This window comes from Furipterus horrens, unplaced genomic scaffold, assembly GCF_987537825.1.
Source record: "Furipterus horrens unplaced genomic scaffold, mFurHor1.1.pri manual_scaffold_4, whole genome shotgun sequence".
In the NCBI taxonomy this organism is placed as follows: Eukaryota; Metazoa; Chordata; class Mammalia; order Chiroptera; family Furipteridae; genus Furipterus; species Furipterus horrens.
In genome coordinates this window covers 66,711,445-66,725,558 of record NW_028327174.1, presented here as the reverse complement: position 1 = coordinate 66,725,558, position 14,114 = coordinate 66,711,445, and the positions used below count along the sequence as shown (strand labels likewise).

At 35.3% G+C, this 14,114-nt stretch overlaps 1 protein-coding gene across 4 annotated transcripts in view; it reads right to left on the bottom strand.

Annotated features, from left to right (window-relative positions):
• The window catches only part of CPSF6 (cleavage and polyadenylation specific factor 6), a 30,825-nt gene that overhangs the window by 11,860 nt on the left and 4,851 nt on the right, over nt 1-14,114 (bottom strand). For 2 of the 4 annotated variants that reach the window (XM_090273591.1, XM_090273592.1), the window contains exons 2-7: nt 9,919-10,128; nt 7,890-7,993; nt 4,253-4,398; nt 3,223-3,396; nt 2,984-3,094; nt 1,986-2,490 (exon numbers count right to left, since the gene is read on the bottom strand). In XM_090273591.1, coding sequence (XP_090129717.1) covers nt 1,986-2,490; nt 2,984-3,094; nt 3,223-3,396; nt 4,253-4,398; nt 7,890-7,993; nt 9,919-10,128 — 1,250 coding nt within the window. The remainder of the gene's footprint in view (nt 1-1,985; nt 2,491-2,983; nt 3,095-3,222; nt 3,397-4,252; nt 4,399-7,889; nt 7,994-9,918; nt 10,129-14,114) is intronic. The other 2 variants (XM_090273594.1, XM_090273595.1) reach the window with 1 other exon arrangement.

The following is a 14,114-nucleotide window of genomic DNA, read 5'->3' as shown; positions in this document are numbered from 1 at the left end:
GCTAATGTTTATTTTCCCAGATTGAAGCATGCTATTTTCTCCTACAAAGAAAGCAAATCTCAGCAAAATTCTCTTACACCACTATCTTATAGCTGAAATGAAGTAGGAGCTTAGAAATCTTGTTTTTCTGTAGTCCAGAAACAATATATTTACATATCTACAATATTTTTCATACAAATACAGGTATAAGAAATTATTTTTCACACACACACACACACACACACACACACACACACACACACCCCTCTGACTGCAAACAATATAGTCTACACAATCAAGAGCAGGAATTTGGTTTATGTTTGGATCCTCTAGGCAGAGGGCCCAACTCACAATTGAAGAATAATAAATGTCTGATAAACAAAATTTCAGGACAGACAAGAGCTTAGGCTATCCTGTTTGCCACCGAATCCCTAGAAGAGTATCTGGAAAATAAAAGGTATTCACTAAGTGTAAATATTTGTTGAAAAAAATCAATAAAATGCCAAAAATTTTTAAAGATGCTTCACAATTTTAAAAATTGTACGTGTACAGTACAGGATAAGGTAAACTTTTTGCCATCTTAGTTACTAGCTACTTGGTAAGACAAAGTTGAGGACACCGAGTTGAGGTTGTTCATTCCAATGAGATAAATTGCTAATTTTTGCATGCTTTATAAGGTGTTTTTATTTCCAAAACTTTATAAACATCCTGACCAAATTATAAGTTGTTCAAAATCCATATATAATCCCAACTACGTGCTGTGACATCTGCCCATCGAAAATCAGCCCCTGCCCTCAATTAAAAAACTAGTCAATGATATCCCCTCCAGCTCTTGAAAACCCAATACTGGAAATGACTCAAATTTTAAACTGCTGAACCAGTCATCCAACCCAATCCTATTAACTAAAGGTGAACACTTGATACCTAGTTGGTCACAGGAATTAAAAGTGAATAAAAGAAAAATTACACTAGCTTAGTAGCTTTAACATTCTCTTCTAAAGAAAACGAAGCATTTTTGGCAGTCACATAATGGAGCCTCTATGGAGAGAGAACTGTTAATAGACTGTTTACAACATTAAATTTGTGGGGCGAGGGACTGGGGTGGGGTGGGGAGGGGGACGTGCAATAGTATGGAATTAGGCAGACACTGAAATCCATTCTGGAGGATTATCAGACAAACTGAAACACAAAGTAGTTTAACGGTGATAAAGAATACAAAATCAAATGATAATCTCAAAAGAAACTAAAGGGGAAAACATTTCTTGGAAATTATAAACACAGCTTTCCAGGTTATGAAAGTATAGATAATTTTTAAATTACTTTGGAAAGGGGCTAAGAGATCACTTAGTTCAACAGGGGTTTTCAAGCAGCTTTTCTCTAAAGTTTGCCATTATTTTAATTTCCACAAAGTCTGTGTTTTACAAGCCTTCATCTACCCAAATACCCTTGTAAATTATTTAATGTTCCCAATTTAAGTAAAAGTTAGTAATGTGCCACTCGGGACTCATAATCAGCAGGAGTTAATCTGTAGTACTTATCAAACAAGCTCATCTAATTCCTAAAACAATGAAGAAACTTTGGTGTTCTGTGTAGTGACATCCATTAGTAAATGAGATTCAAATTTTAAAATCTTAAAAATAGCTTAAGGATTTCATTTGCTTGTTTATTTTTTATTTTTGCAGACACGATGACCCTTAAACTTTTTTTATTCTTTAGATAATTTTAAGAATACGTTATTTTTTTAACATTTTTTAACTTAAATGAAAAGAAATGAATCCCCAGAATTTAGTGACTTGTCCTAAATCATATGGCTATGTATGTGGCAGAGCTGGATTATTCCCAACTCTGTTCTGGATGGTTTTCACCATATCATACTGCCTCTTCTAGTAAGAAAACTAAATATCTGGAGAAAGAGCTATCATTTTTTTAAAAACCTCAGTCATGGAGCCTAGAATATCTTTTACCAAATACACAAAGTCTACATTCAAAGATACATAGTAACTTACCTTCCAGGAGGCCCATAGTCACCCCTATCATATGGCGGAGGTCGGCCATAAGGATCTGTTGGGGGTGGACCCCGGCTATCTGATGTAGGCATGCCACTGTTAGTTGGTGGAGGAAAGAAAGCTGGGTTCACATGTGGAGCTGGTGGTGGGGCACCTGGAGGTGGTCCAGGAAGATGCGGAGGAGGAGCAAGTGTAAGGGGTGGCCCAAGAGGACCAGGTGGGCGAGGTGGAAAGGGACCTGGAGGTGGAGGTGGTCCTTGTTGTGGTGGTGGTGGACCAGGAGGTGGGCCATAGCCTGGAACTGGAGGTGGAGGACCAGGAGGAAGCGGACCCAATGGAGGCTGACCAAAAGGTTGTCCAGGAAAAAGAACTGGTGGTGGAGGGCGATCTCCTCGATTAGGAGGCCCAGCTAGAGGAGGAGGCAGAACCTGACCAGGAGGTGGAGGACCTGGTGGACCAGGTGGACCTGGAGGGCCTAAGGGTGGACGTGGTGGAGTCTGTCCAGCTATAGAATAAAGTGGAGAGAGGGAGAGAAAAAGGGAGAGAGGGGGTGGGAGGGGGAAGAGAAAGAGAGAGAGAGAGAGAAAGAGAAACACTTCAATACGGTATTTTAATGTTTATGCCAAGGTTATACTTTTAAAGCGTAACTCACAGACCAAGATGCTTTCTCTTTAAATAAAACCCATGTGGTAAATGCTACACTAACAATTACAAAGGTGAAGTATATCCTTACAAATTTAACTTTTCAATGTACGCTTAAGAAAAATTATTGAAACAAAAACTTTATAAAAGACAATAATGCTTAGAGATAGTTTCCATCTTTTAGCATACACACATTTCTTACAGTGAAATCACCCACCTTATATTCTACTCTGATGCCAAGCTAGAAAGTGAAATAAGGGAAAATGGTCTTGAAAGAATTTTTTAAGAGGTAAGAAAATAAGACGGATGTAAATATTCTATATATAAGTCAAGCAAGTTTGGAGAAAAATAAAGACCTTTTAGGCCAAAAATGGGTATTTCCTCTATGCTGTGCCCCATATGCCATGGAATCCTAGTTTCCAGGAACAAAGGCCGAGTTCCTTTAACAAGATGCTTGATCAAATTTCCTGGATTCCAAAAATAGCATAACAAGGAGAGTAAGACACATTAATAATGCATTACTTGAAAAGATAGAAAAGGAAAAGAGCTATTAGATAGGTACATTTTATCCATGGTAATTTAAGAAAATTTTTACCTGGAAAAGGTGGGGGTGGCCCTCCTGGTCCTGCTGGCCCAGGAAATCTGTCCCCACCGGGAACAGCCCCTGGAAAACGGCCCCGTCCTCTACCACCTTGTGGAAATGTTGCACGTGAACTGCCTCCTGGAGGACCAGCTTTACCTTCCCCAGACATTTGTCCTGATTGTGTAGCTGCAAATATCCAAATACTCATAAATAGCATTTATTAAAATAGTTCTCTGAAATGTAACCAGTTATTAGAAAGAACCATATTTCAAAGTCATTCATACTATACACTAACTTGAAGATGCCTTGGGCCCATCCAAACTACTTTAGAAGTATTGGTTAGGAAAACATTCACATCTGTTTAAGTTCCTTTGAAGTCTCAAATATCCAGGCATAAATGTACTTTCAAAATACAGTACTCTGCAGCAGCCAAGACCAAAATTCTCCAACAGATATCTGAAGTTCATTAAACATAAATCATTTAAATTTTGCAACATATTCTTCAGTTAAGCCTTAAGAGCCACTTGAATTTCTGTTAATTACATGATCATTCATATTATCTCTTTAAGTGATAACATTCATTAAGTGGGTAATGGCAAATCTCTTCTATATTCACTTTACCAAGTGGTGAAAGGTCTTGGTGCCAAGCAGAAATCAACGAATATTTTCTGGTTATCAGTGGGTTCTCCACCACCATAACACACATCCATATTAAGTTTGCTTCAATCTAAGGATTAGAATGTAGTTTCTTCCTTTCTCTAGGATGGGAATGACAGGACAAGCATGGCAGGGCTACAGAACGTGCATACTGTTGAATAGTATTGGGTTTGTGACACCTAGAGAAAAATCGGAGTAGGTTTCCAATACACAGGACCACAGTCATAACCAGTAATGAAATCAAACTGAAAGCATGAACTTTCAAAAATGGGTTCTCCAACAAACTACACATTAAGATGACTTTTCTACTGTAATATCCAATAAATGCTAACAATCTTGATTAAAATACACCTCTCGTAATAAAAGCCTCAGAGGAATTGCTTACTTTTCCTGGACTGCATTTCAAATTGACTCAGGAACTGTTTATTACATGGAGTTACAACAGGATTCTGACCATGAAGTTCTCTTTTAGGCAACAGATCCATTAGCTTTTTTGAGGATGCTTCAGATCCAACACCAACAAGGGCAAACCTAAAGATGTTTAAAGGGGTGGGGTAGAAAGTGAGGAGGGATTAATAATGTTACTATTATTAAAAAGGAAATAGCCTGACTTTATCTAAAATATTTCTTAAATTAAAATTGTTCACACTTTCATCTTTTAACTTTTTAAATAACATACAATTCACTCATTTAAAGTGTACAATTCAGTGGTTTTTAGTACAGAGTTTTACAACCATCACAATCAATTTTAGAATATTTTATCACCCATAAACAAAACCTCATACCCATCAGCTGTCACTCCATTTCCTCCCATCCCCCAACCCTAAGCAACAATTTTCTATCTCTATGGATTTGCCTATTTTGGCCATTTTGTATAAATGGAATCCTACAATATACAGTCCTTTGTGTCTGGCTTCTTCCACTTAGCATAATGTTTTCAAGGTTTAATCATGTTCATGTATCTGTACTTAATGCCTTGTGACGGCAGAATATTCAATTATATGGAGATCCCTTTGAGTGCCATGCGAAATTTGAAATTTGGATCAACAAGAGAAAAAGCTGTATCAATATATAACCTGAGGTACAAAAAAGGAGAACAAAACATAAAATATGAATTATTCCATTGTTATTTACATTTATAGCCATCGGAAAAAAGTCGCTGGGAGCGATGCTGGCACTTTTGGGAAAATTTGTCAGCGTCGCTCACAGTGATGCTGGCACTCAAAGGGTTAAAAAGCCACTCATTGATGGGTATTTGAGTTGTTTCCACTTTCTGGTTATTATGAATAACGCCACTGAAAAGATGCAACATCATTAACCATCAGGGAAATGTAAATTGAAACATCAGGGAGACACCATTTCACATCCACTAGGGTAGCTTTAATAATCAAAAAGATACTTAACAAATGTTAGTGAGGATGAGGAGAAACTGGAACCCTGATCCACTGCTGATGGGAATGTAATATGGCAGAGCCACTCTGACAACCTAGCAGTTCCTCAAAGTTAAATATAGAGTTAACACATAATCCAGTAATCCCACGCCCGTGTGTGTGTAGTGTTTTTTGTGTGTGTGTGTCCGTGTACCCAACAGAATTGAAAATATATATTCATACAGAGCTGGTACATGAACATTCATAGGAACACTATTTATAATAGCAAAAGCTGAAACACTTCAATGTCCATCAAATAATGGGTAAAACTTTTTTAAAAAGGGAGTACAATCCTTGCTGGTGTGGCTCAGTGGATTGAGTGCACGAACCAAAATGTCACTGGTTTGATTCCCGGTCAGGGCACATGGGTGGGTTGTGGGCCAGACCCCCAGTTGGAGACATGCAAGAGACAACCAAGAGATGTATCTCTCACATCAGTGTTTCTCTCCCTCACTCACTCTCTAAATAAATAAAACCTTTAAAATAAAAATTAAAAAGGGAGTATATTCATATAATGGAATATGTGGCTATAAAAAATAATTAAGTACTGATACATGCTACAACATGGATGAACCTCAGAAATGTTATGCTAAGTGAAAGAAGGGACCACTTATTGTATGATTCCATTCTATGGAATGTTCAGAATAAGCAAATCCATAGAGACAGATTCCTAATGGGTATAAGATTTCTTTTGGGGGTGATGAAATGTTCTGGAATGAAATAGTAGCAATGGGTGAACAACTCTGTAAATATACTAGAACACTTTAAAAGGATAAATTTTATGGTATATGAATTATATCACAATTAATAAAAATACATTTGAACAAAAAATGATTACCAATTTTGCACAGCCATAGAACATGCTAGATTATTATCAGAAGGGCTCTTAGAAGCTTAGAGCCTTTTCTCTCTAATGTTCAAAATGGTCATTAACTAGACCCCTTATTCTGGTCAACAAAAAAATTCCACTGTTTTGAGTCAAGATTAAATTTAGAAACAATTTAATGAATTCATTAATTTAACAAATATTTATTGAGCAACACAACACCTCTTACATGCCAGGCAACATTCTAAGGCTAGGGATATGATAGTGAACAAAACAAAATCCCTACTTTGTGCAGCTTATATGGTAATGGGAGATAGGGCAATAAACAGGTAGAAATACACTAGTAACAGGAACAAAAAAAGAAACAGGATGATGGGAACAGAAGGTGTTATTTTGTACAAGATGGTCAGGAAGGGAACTTTTCTAAAAATATATTTATTTTATTTATTTATTTTTAGGGAGAGGGGAAGAGAGGGAGAAAGAGAGGGAAACATGGCTATATGGTTGCTTCCATGCACCCCCAGCTGGGGACCCAGCTCACAAACTGGCATGTGCCCTGACTGGGAATCAAACCGGAGACCCTTTGGTTTGCAGGTCAGTGCTCAGTCCATTGAGCCACACCAGCCAGGGTAGGAAGGGAACTTTTAAACACAGTCTTGAACACAGTGAGATCCATGTGCATATTCGGGGGGAAAGTAAACTAAGAGAGAACATCTAGTTTAAAGGTCCTAAGTAGGGATGTGTTTGAGCAATAAGAGAGAAATAGCATAAGGAAGCAGAGTGGTAGGAGATAAGGTCAGAGAAGTAGTGGGAAACAGATCACATAGTGCCAGTAGGCCACAGTAAAGATTCTATATTTTACTCTGAGTGAGACAGGAAGCCATTAGAAGATTCTGAGTACATAAATAGTGATGTCACTTTTTCCTAACTTCTATGTGTAGTATAAACTGTGGGAGACTAGACTTAAAGCAGAAACACCAAGTAGGAGGCTATTAAAAATGTTCAGAAGACAGTTTTATATAAAATGATGCCTGCTGTAACACAGTTATAACAGGCAAAACTGGAAACAATCCAAATAAGAATGGTAAAATGAATTACAGTAGAATACAAGGTATGATGGAAAGAATTAAGACATTACAGAGAATGTTTATTGATAAATACTTGTTTTACTCCTTGTATCAAACACATTATGAAACATGTGAATTATAATCCTGGGGGTATTTTTGCAATAAAAATATGAATAAGTGCTATGAAGAAATCTGAAAGTACATTCACTAAAATGTTAAAAGTGATTGGCTATGGATGGCGAGATATGACTTCTAAATTTTACTTTTGGATATACATGTTTTATAATATTCCTATAATGACCCTACCTCATTTCTATAGTTTAACAGTTTAGAAAAATAAAGCAAAACATCCATGTTACATTATTCTCCAGTTGCCCATCTTTCCCCCACCCTTTAATCACAGGAATTATAATAACACTTCTTCAAACTGTCATATTGATAATCATTTCAACATAGGTAGAGAAAATGGAGGAAAATTAAAGAATGGACATATTAAGTCCACACTTCCAGCTCCACTAATTTTAGTGAGCTAAATCACAGGGCAAATGAATTGAGTACAAACCCTTGCCCAAGAACCTCCTGCCAAGGTGGATAATAAAGCATCCTACACACATTTATAGTTAGCGTTAACTTTAAGGAGACTTACCCCCAAAATTATAATACTAGCTACTAATTTATATTAGGAAAATAAAAACTTACCCCTTTGATTGGCCATTTGCCCGATTTTCAAAAAATTTTATCTCCAAAATATCGTTTACTCCCAAAGAATGAACTGCTTCAGTTAAGTCTTCATCTGTTGTCCACTGCAAGACATTCCTTCTCATTAAGCATCAAAATATATCCAAGATTTTTATTGCTTCAATTTAGTATTTAAGAGTAAACTCAGAATAACCAAGAGGAAATTAATGCTCAGTGCAACTAAGTGCAGTTACTGCAAGTCAGTCTCCAATTTTTAAATAGCACGTAAGTACCTGAGAACAAAGCTTCATTTCTTGAAAATTTTCAGAAATTAGAAGATATTAACCCTTAGAAAAACATTTTTTACTACTCTAAATAAGATTCTGGTCTCTTCCAGCTTTAAACTGAAAAGATCTTATATTTTCAACAAAAATAATCTCACTTGTCACTTCCTCTCCTTAAAGGCACTTTTGGGGGGAAATAAATTCCATTAAAAAAAAATATAAGATGGAAAAAAAACTAACATGTATTGGGTACCTATCATGTATTTTATATCAAATATTTAACTCTTAAAACAATCTTACAAATCCTATTAATCCCATTTCCCATATTATGCAATAGAAAGGTTAAAGAGCTTGTCCAACATCACACACTAAAATAAATGGAGGAGCTAAGATTTAAAGTCTTACTTAGCTACCATTCTATACTATTCCTGTTTCTAATATGATAAAATTGCTCAGACTGTGTGGTAGCAGATCGGTCAACTGGGTTTTTAAAAATGTAAACATTTTAAAATAAAATGCTATTAAGAAAGTGGAAGAGGGACATGTTTTTAATTTTTATTTATTGACTTTATTGGGGTAACATTGGTTAGTGAAATTATATAGGTTTCAAGTGTTCAATTCTATAATACACCATCTGTATATTGCAGAGATTTTCAAGCTTTTTTACCTCAAGGCACAAATAAATTAATTACTAAAATTATGTGGCACACCAAAAAATATTTTTGCCAATCTGACAAAAGTAGGTATAATGTTGATTCATTCATACCAGATAGCTACTATTGTTAGCTACTGTCACTTTTTCTTAGTTGAAAATCTAAGGAAAAAGAGGTCGGTGTCCCTAATTAAGTAGTCTGGTATTGCACGTTTTAATTCTTGTGGCACTTTGGTTGAAAATAGCAGGTATAAGCCCTAGCCAGATAGCTCAGTTGGTTAGTGTCATCCAGATACACCTAGGTTGCAGGTTCAATCCCCGGTCAGATAAGAATCAACCAATGAATGCATAAATAAGTGGAATAACAAAAAACAATGTTTCTCTCCCCCTTTCTCTCTCTCAATTTTTAAAAAATCACTGGTATATTGTATTGTGTGTTCACCACCCAAAGTCAAGTCCCCTTCTGAGGAAGGACAAGTTTTGATTTCTAGACAATTTTTAAACTTTCCAGTATATATAATACAAGTTTCTATGTAGAGATGTAAAACTTCTATAGGACTGCTTTCGTATTTAAATTTTAATGCTAATAAAATTATCATGTTACATTAAACATCCAGTTAATGAAACTCGCAACCACTAATCTTGCAGTCCCATAAACTCAAATTAAGATAACATATACAGTATTTCCATAAATCAGATTTAAAATTTAAGAGCAGAAATTAATCTCAACAAGTCTGTAATATGAATTGTCTCTTTCTCTCCTGCAGTTCTGAATCCTGGTTTGAGACCTTATGTGAGCATTTTTGTAAAATTGAGATAGCTGAAGTCTAGGAGTAGGTAAAAAGAACTGATGTGAAGACAAAATAGTTAAACTATATTTAATTGGATTCTCTACCAAAATAACTTGAATAACTACAAAATGCAAAACTAGAAGATCTGGAATTTATGTTTTAAAGGTACTTTTATTGCTCTCCTCACTGCATAAGCAAGCATATAGAACAACCAATCTAGTAACTTCAAAGTTTTATTTTGTAAAACTTGAGAAAAACATTAACTACTGAAATTGTTCAAAATCAATTGCCAGTAATCTAATTCATATGGTAAGTTAACTTACCCATGTTAGATTTCCAATGTACAATGCAATTCTCTTTCCAGTATATGTATAGACAACATTTGGTGCTGCTCCTTTACCCACATCATCACCAACAGTTGGTGGGAGAGTATCCATGTAATCCCGATCTTCTGGGGCATCTCCATTATTTGCGGATGGAGAGATGACATCATCATACAAATCTATCTGATCGTGCCCACCATATTCAGCTTCCTGAGATACAGAAACAACACTCTAAATTATGTTGTAGACTACTTCACTAAGTAATATGAATACAAATTCACTGAACTGTTAAGTTTAAAAAATTTCATTCAACTATTTGTTTTAAAAATCTGGTAGGAGATTTTAAAAAGGCCCAAAGATACTGCAAAAATCTTCTCTCACTTTATGCCACACATGTATTCTTGAACAGTGCCTATAAAGTAAATGCCTATACAGTAATAAATGCTATTTCCTCACTATTTATTATAATATAGAAAATAATGTTCCTCTGGGAAAAGAATAACATGGAGACAAAACAAAGTAATATAGTAAAAACTTTTCTTGGGAGTAAAATACTCTTAAAGTGAAATAATACATGAATTAATACAAATAGATGAGCCTTTAAAAAACTGACACAAAAGTACAAAAATCCAAGCCATTACAAATCTTTAAGTGCAGAAAAACACAATTACTGTTTTCTGTGGTATTCAGGATCTTGTTTCCCAGGACTGTGAAATCTATTAGTTTTGGAAAAAGCCTAGTGAGCTAAGCCATGGGAAAGGAATAATGAAATGTGGGTATGTAAATGATTTCAAATGTCACAACTCATGAACAAGAGGAAAAGAAACAATAAATAAAAAACAAGTAAAACTATACAAATCAGTGTCTAGCAAAAGTTTTATTATTCTCATTCAACAAAGAGTTAATGCTTACCTGACCTCTTAGATATCTAGTCAGTTAGCAAGAGAAAAAAAAAGGAGATGAACAAGGGCAGAGTAAAACTTTGCCACTGTCACCAGCAGAATTAAAGCAATGCTAGTGAATGGCACTTACATGCCTAAATAAGCAAGGAAGAGGGAAACAAATGAGAAAGATATGTAAAGAAGAGAAAAATGAAAAAGGAGGGTTCAGTTTGTAAATAAGCCCCCCCAAAGGAAACGGAGGTATTTCCAGAACACTTAAGACCATTTAAAATTGCCTTTGGAAACTATTACTGGACCACAGGCTTACCTCCCTATATCAGAGAAAAACCTATTTTCATCTTTCTTCCTTTCCAACACTAAATACCTAAAATCTATGTGAACTATTTTATGCTTATGATGTAGAATACATGGTGGGGCAAAAGTAGGTTTACAGTTGCTTGTGTGGAAAATAATACAATAAAAAAAATACAAGAATAGATTCATTTATTCAAAACTGTAAACCTATTTTTGCCCCACCCTGTATTTGAAGCAATAAAGAGACAATCACAGTTACAAAGCAACAAACTTAGAGTTCAGACATAACTCATATCCTCTTCTATCAATACAATGCATTATAAAAAGGAATTGTAATACAAATGGAATATTAAGAGGAGCTAATAGTTGTAGGGACTACTATATGGGCAGTGAATGATCCAGAGACAGCATTCGTAATATGATTATAAATAGATCAACAAAATAGTTATTATATCCCCCATAGGAACACAGCTATTGCTTTGTTATTCAGAAGAAAACCAGAGTAAAAAAAAAAATTTTTTTTAATGAAAAGAAAAAAAACCCAGGAGAAACAGCATTTATACAAATAGCCAAAGGGACCTGAAATTTGTAAAGTCATCTTCAGGTAATCTGCATAACAGTCAACCAATTTACGAATTATACAACACAATCTTTACATAAAAATTTAGTTATGAGATAGAATGTAAGACATTTAATAAGGGACCCAAAATCTCAATCTAGTTAAGCCAGAGAACAAAGCCATCTTCAGCAATGGGAAAAAACTAAGACCACAAGCCACTAAATAATACCATAATTTAATTGTATAGCAATACCAAAATCTTCAGAACTGAGTTTTGTTAAATAAAGTAATGTGCTCAAATTGCAGTGATAGTTACAATCAGAAAAAAAGGAGCTTAGTTTAGTTAGGAAGTTTCAGTGTAGCTGAAGCTTCAGGTGACATGGTTGCAGCAGTGGTTCCACACACTTGAAATACTAAAAAGCTTCCCCACAAGCAGTAGTGGGCACTTTAAACTCTCTTGCAATCTGGTTCTGCACCTCAAAAAGAATTATGACTATTATTATATAAAGGGAGTTGCAGTTCCTCAGCAGAGGCTATAATCATAATATATGGTCTGAGGGAGAATAAAAAAGAATGTAAGGGTTATTAATAGCAGGACTAAAATAAAAGTATTTAAATGTATACTTTCACCAAACATGTTAATACACTGAATTTTCATTGGCAAAAATCTAGGAAAATGTTTACACAGGTAAACAATAATTTACAAGTATAACTGCAGCAACACTAACTCCGTCAATCACAATCACTCTTTTTGACCATCTATGAATTTCTATGTTGACACCAACCAATTTTCCATATTTATATGATTCTACCGATATTAAGGAACACCCACTTTGGTGGTTAGACTGCTACTAATTGGTTGAAGTATGATGCTAATTGATACCATGGTCCTGGGGTTTGATCTCTATGTGGAGTAGTTTGCTTGGCTCTGTACCAAGGCCACAGCCTGTACTTATAACCCCAATGGTATGTATTTGGATGTGGTGAAAAAAACATTAGTGAACCTAAATATATCTGCCGCCCTTAATAAAAATTCAATTAAAAGCACATACTCTTTTGTATTATCAGTAATCTTCCTTTTCCACTTCAGCATATCACACCTATCCTCCACATTTTAAAAACAGCCCAGGCTGGTGTGGCTCAGTGAGTTGAGTGCCAGTCTGCAAACCGAAAGGTCGCTCGTTTGACTCCCAGTTGGGGCACATGCCTTGGTTGCAGGCCAGGTCTCCAGTTGGTGCCGTGTAAGAGGCAACCAATAGATGTATCTCTCACACATTGATGCCCACCCCGCCCCCTCATCTCTCTAAAAATAAATTTAAAAAATATTTTTTAAAAATACAGAACATATCCTTTTTGTTTCCACTTTAAAAAGAGGGCAACATACATGTCCTATGCAAAATGTGGATCATATATATAGAGAGTGCTGAAAGTCTACTGAATGAACAAAAAATGGCTCTACTTTGTCAAAGAGAAAGGGTCAACAATGTCAGGTTCTACTATATATTTCCAACTATCTTTAGGAAATTTTAATGGCATTCGAAAACAAGAAAATACCAACATTACCCCTCTAATTATTTTAGATACCAAATACTGCCCAATCTTAACCATCTACTTCTCATAGTAGCTAATCACCAACAGAGCTGTGCATTATATAGGGTTTGTTTCAAAACTCAACTAATTTTTTTTTTCATTCCCTACATTCTAAATAACTACAACCACTCTAAAGGCTAGATACCCTCTCAAGATTTTACACTTCAAGACATGCATGATATACAAGTTAGAGAAAAACACTTAAAAATAACATGGATAGTAAAGTAACCAAAATTCTGTTAGTTCCTTTTTAAAGCACTGTTTCTAATCACTTTTTCTTTATCACCATTCCTCTCCTCCCAAAGAGTTATTGTTAGACATATTTTCCCTAATCAGATATACTGTATATACTAAGTATTATTACTGGAATGACCATGGGATAGATATACTATACGCTTCATTCTTCCTGACAGGCCCAACACTGCTTTTGGTTCTAAAATTGTAGTAATATCACTCTTGAATTAAATGAAACTACCAGTAATGGCACAGCAAAAGCCATCTATTTCAAAACCCCACTACTAAAAAAAAAAGAAAGAAGGAAGGGAGGGAGGGAGGGAAAGAAATGAATGAATTTAATAGTAGATTCCATTTAGAGAAATATAACCAGGGGAAAGTTACATTTTGCATTTACAAATGTATTCTCTATCAAGGAAGAAAAATACCACCACACAAAAGCCAATATCAAATAATCCAACCTAATACGTATTTATTTTTTTAGAACATACTTCATTTTTTTGCCCTGGCAAGGTAGTTCAGTTGGTTAGAGCACCATCACGATATGCCAAGGCTGCAGATTTTGCTCTCTGTTCAGGGCACATACAAGAAGCAATCAATGAATGCATAAGTAAGTG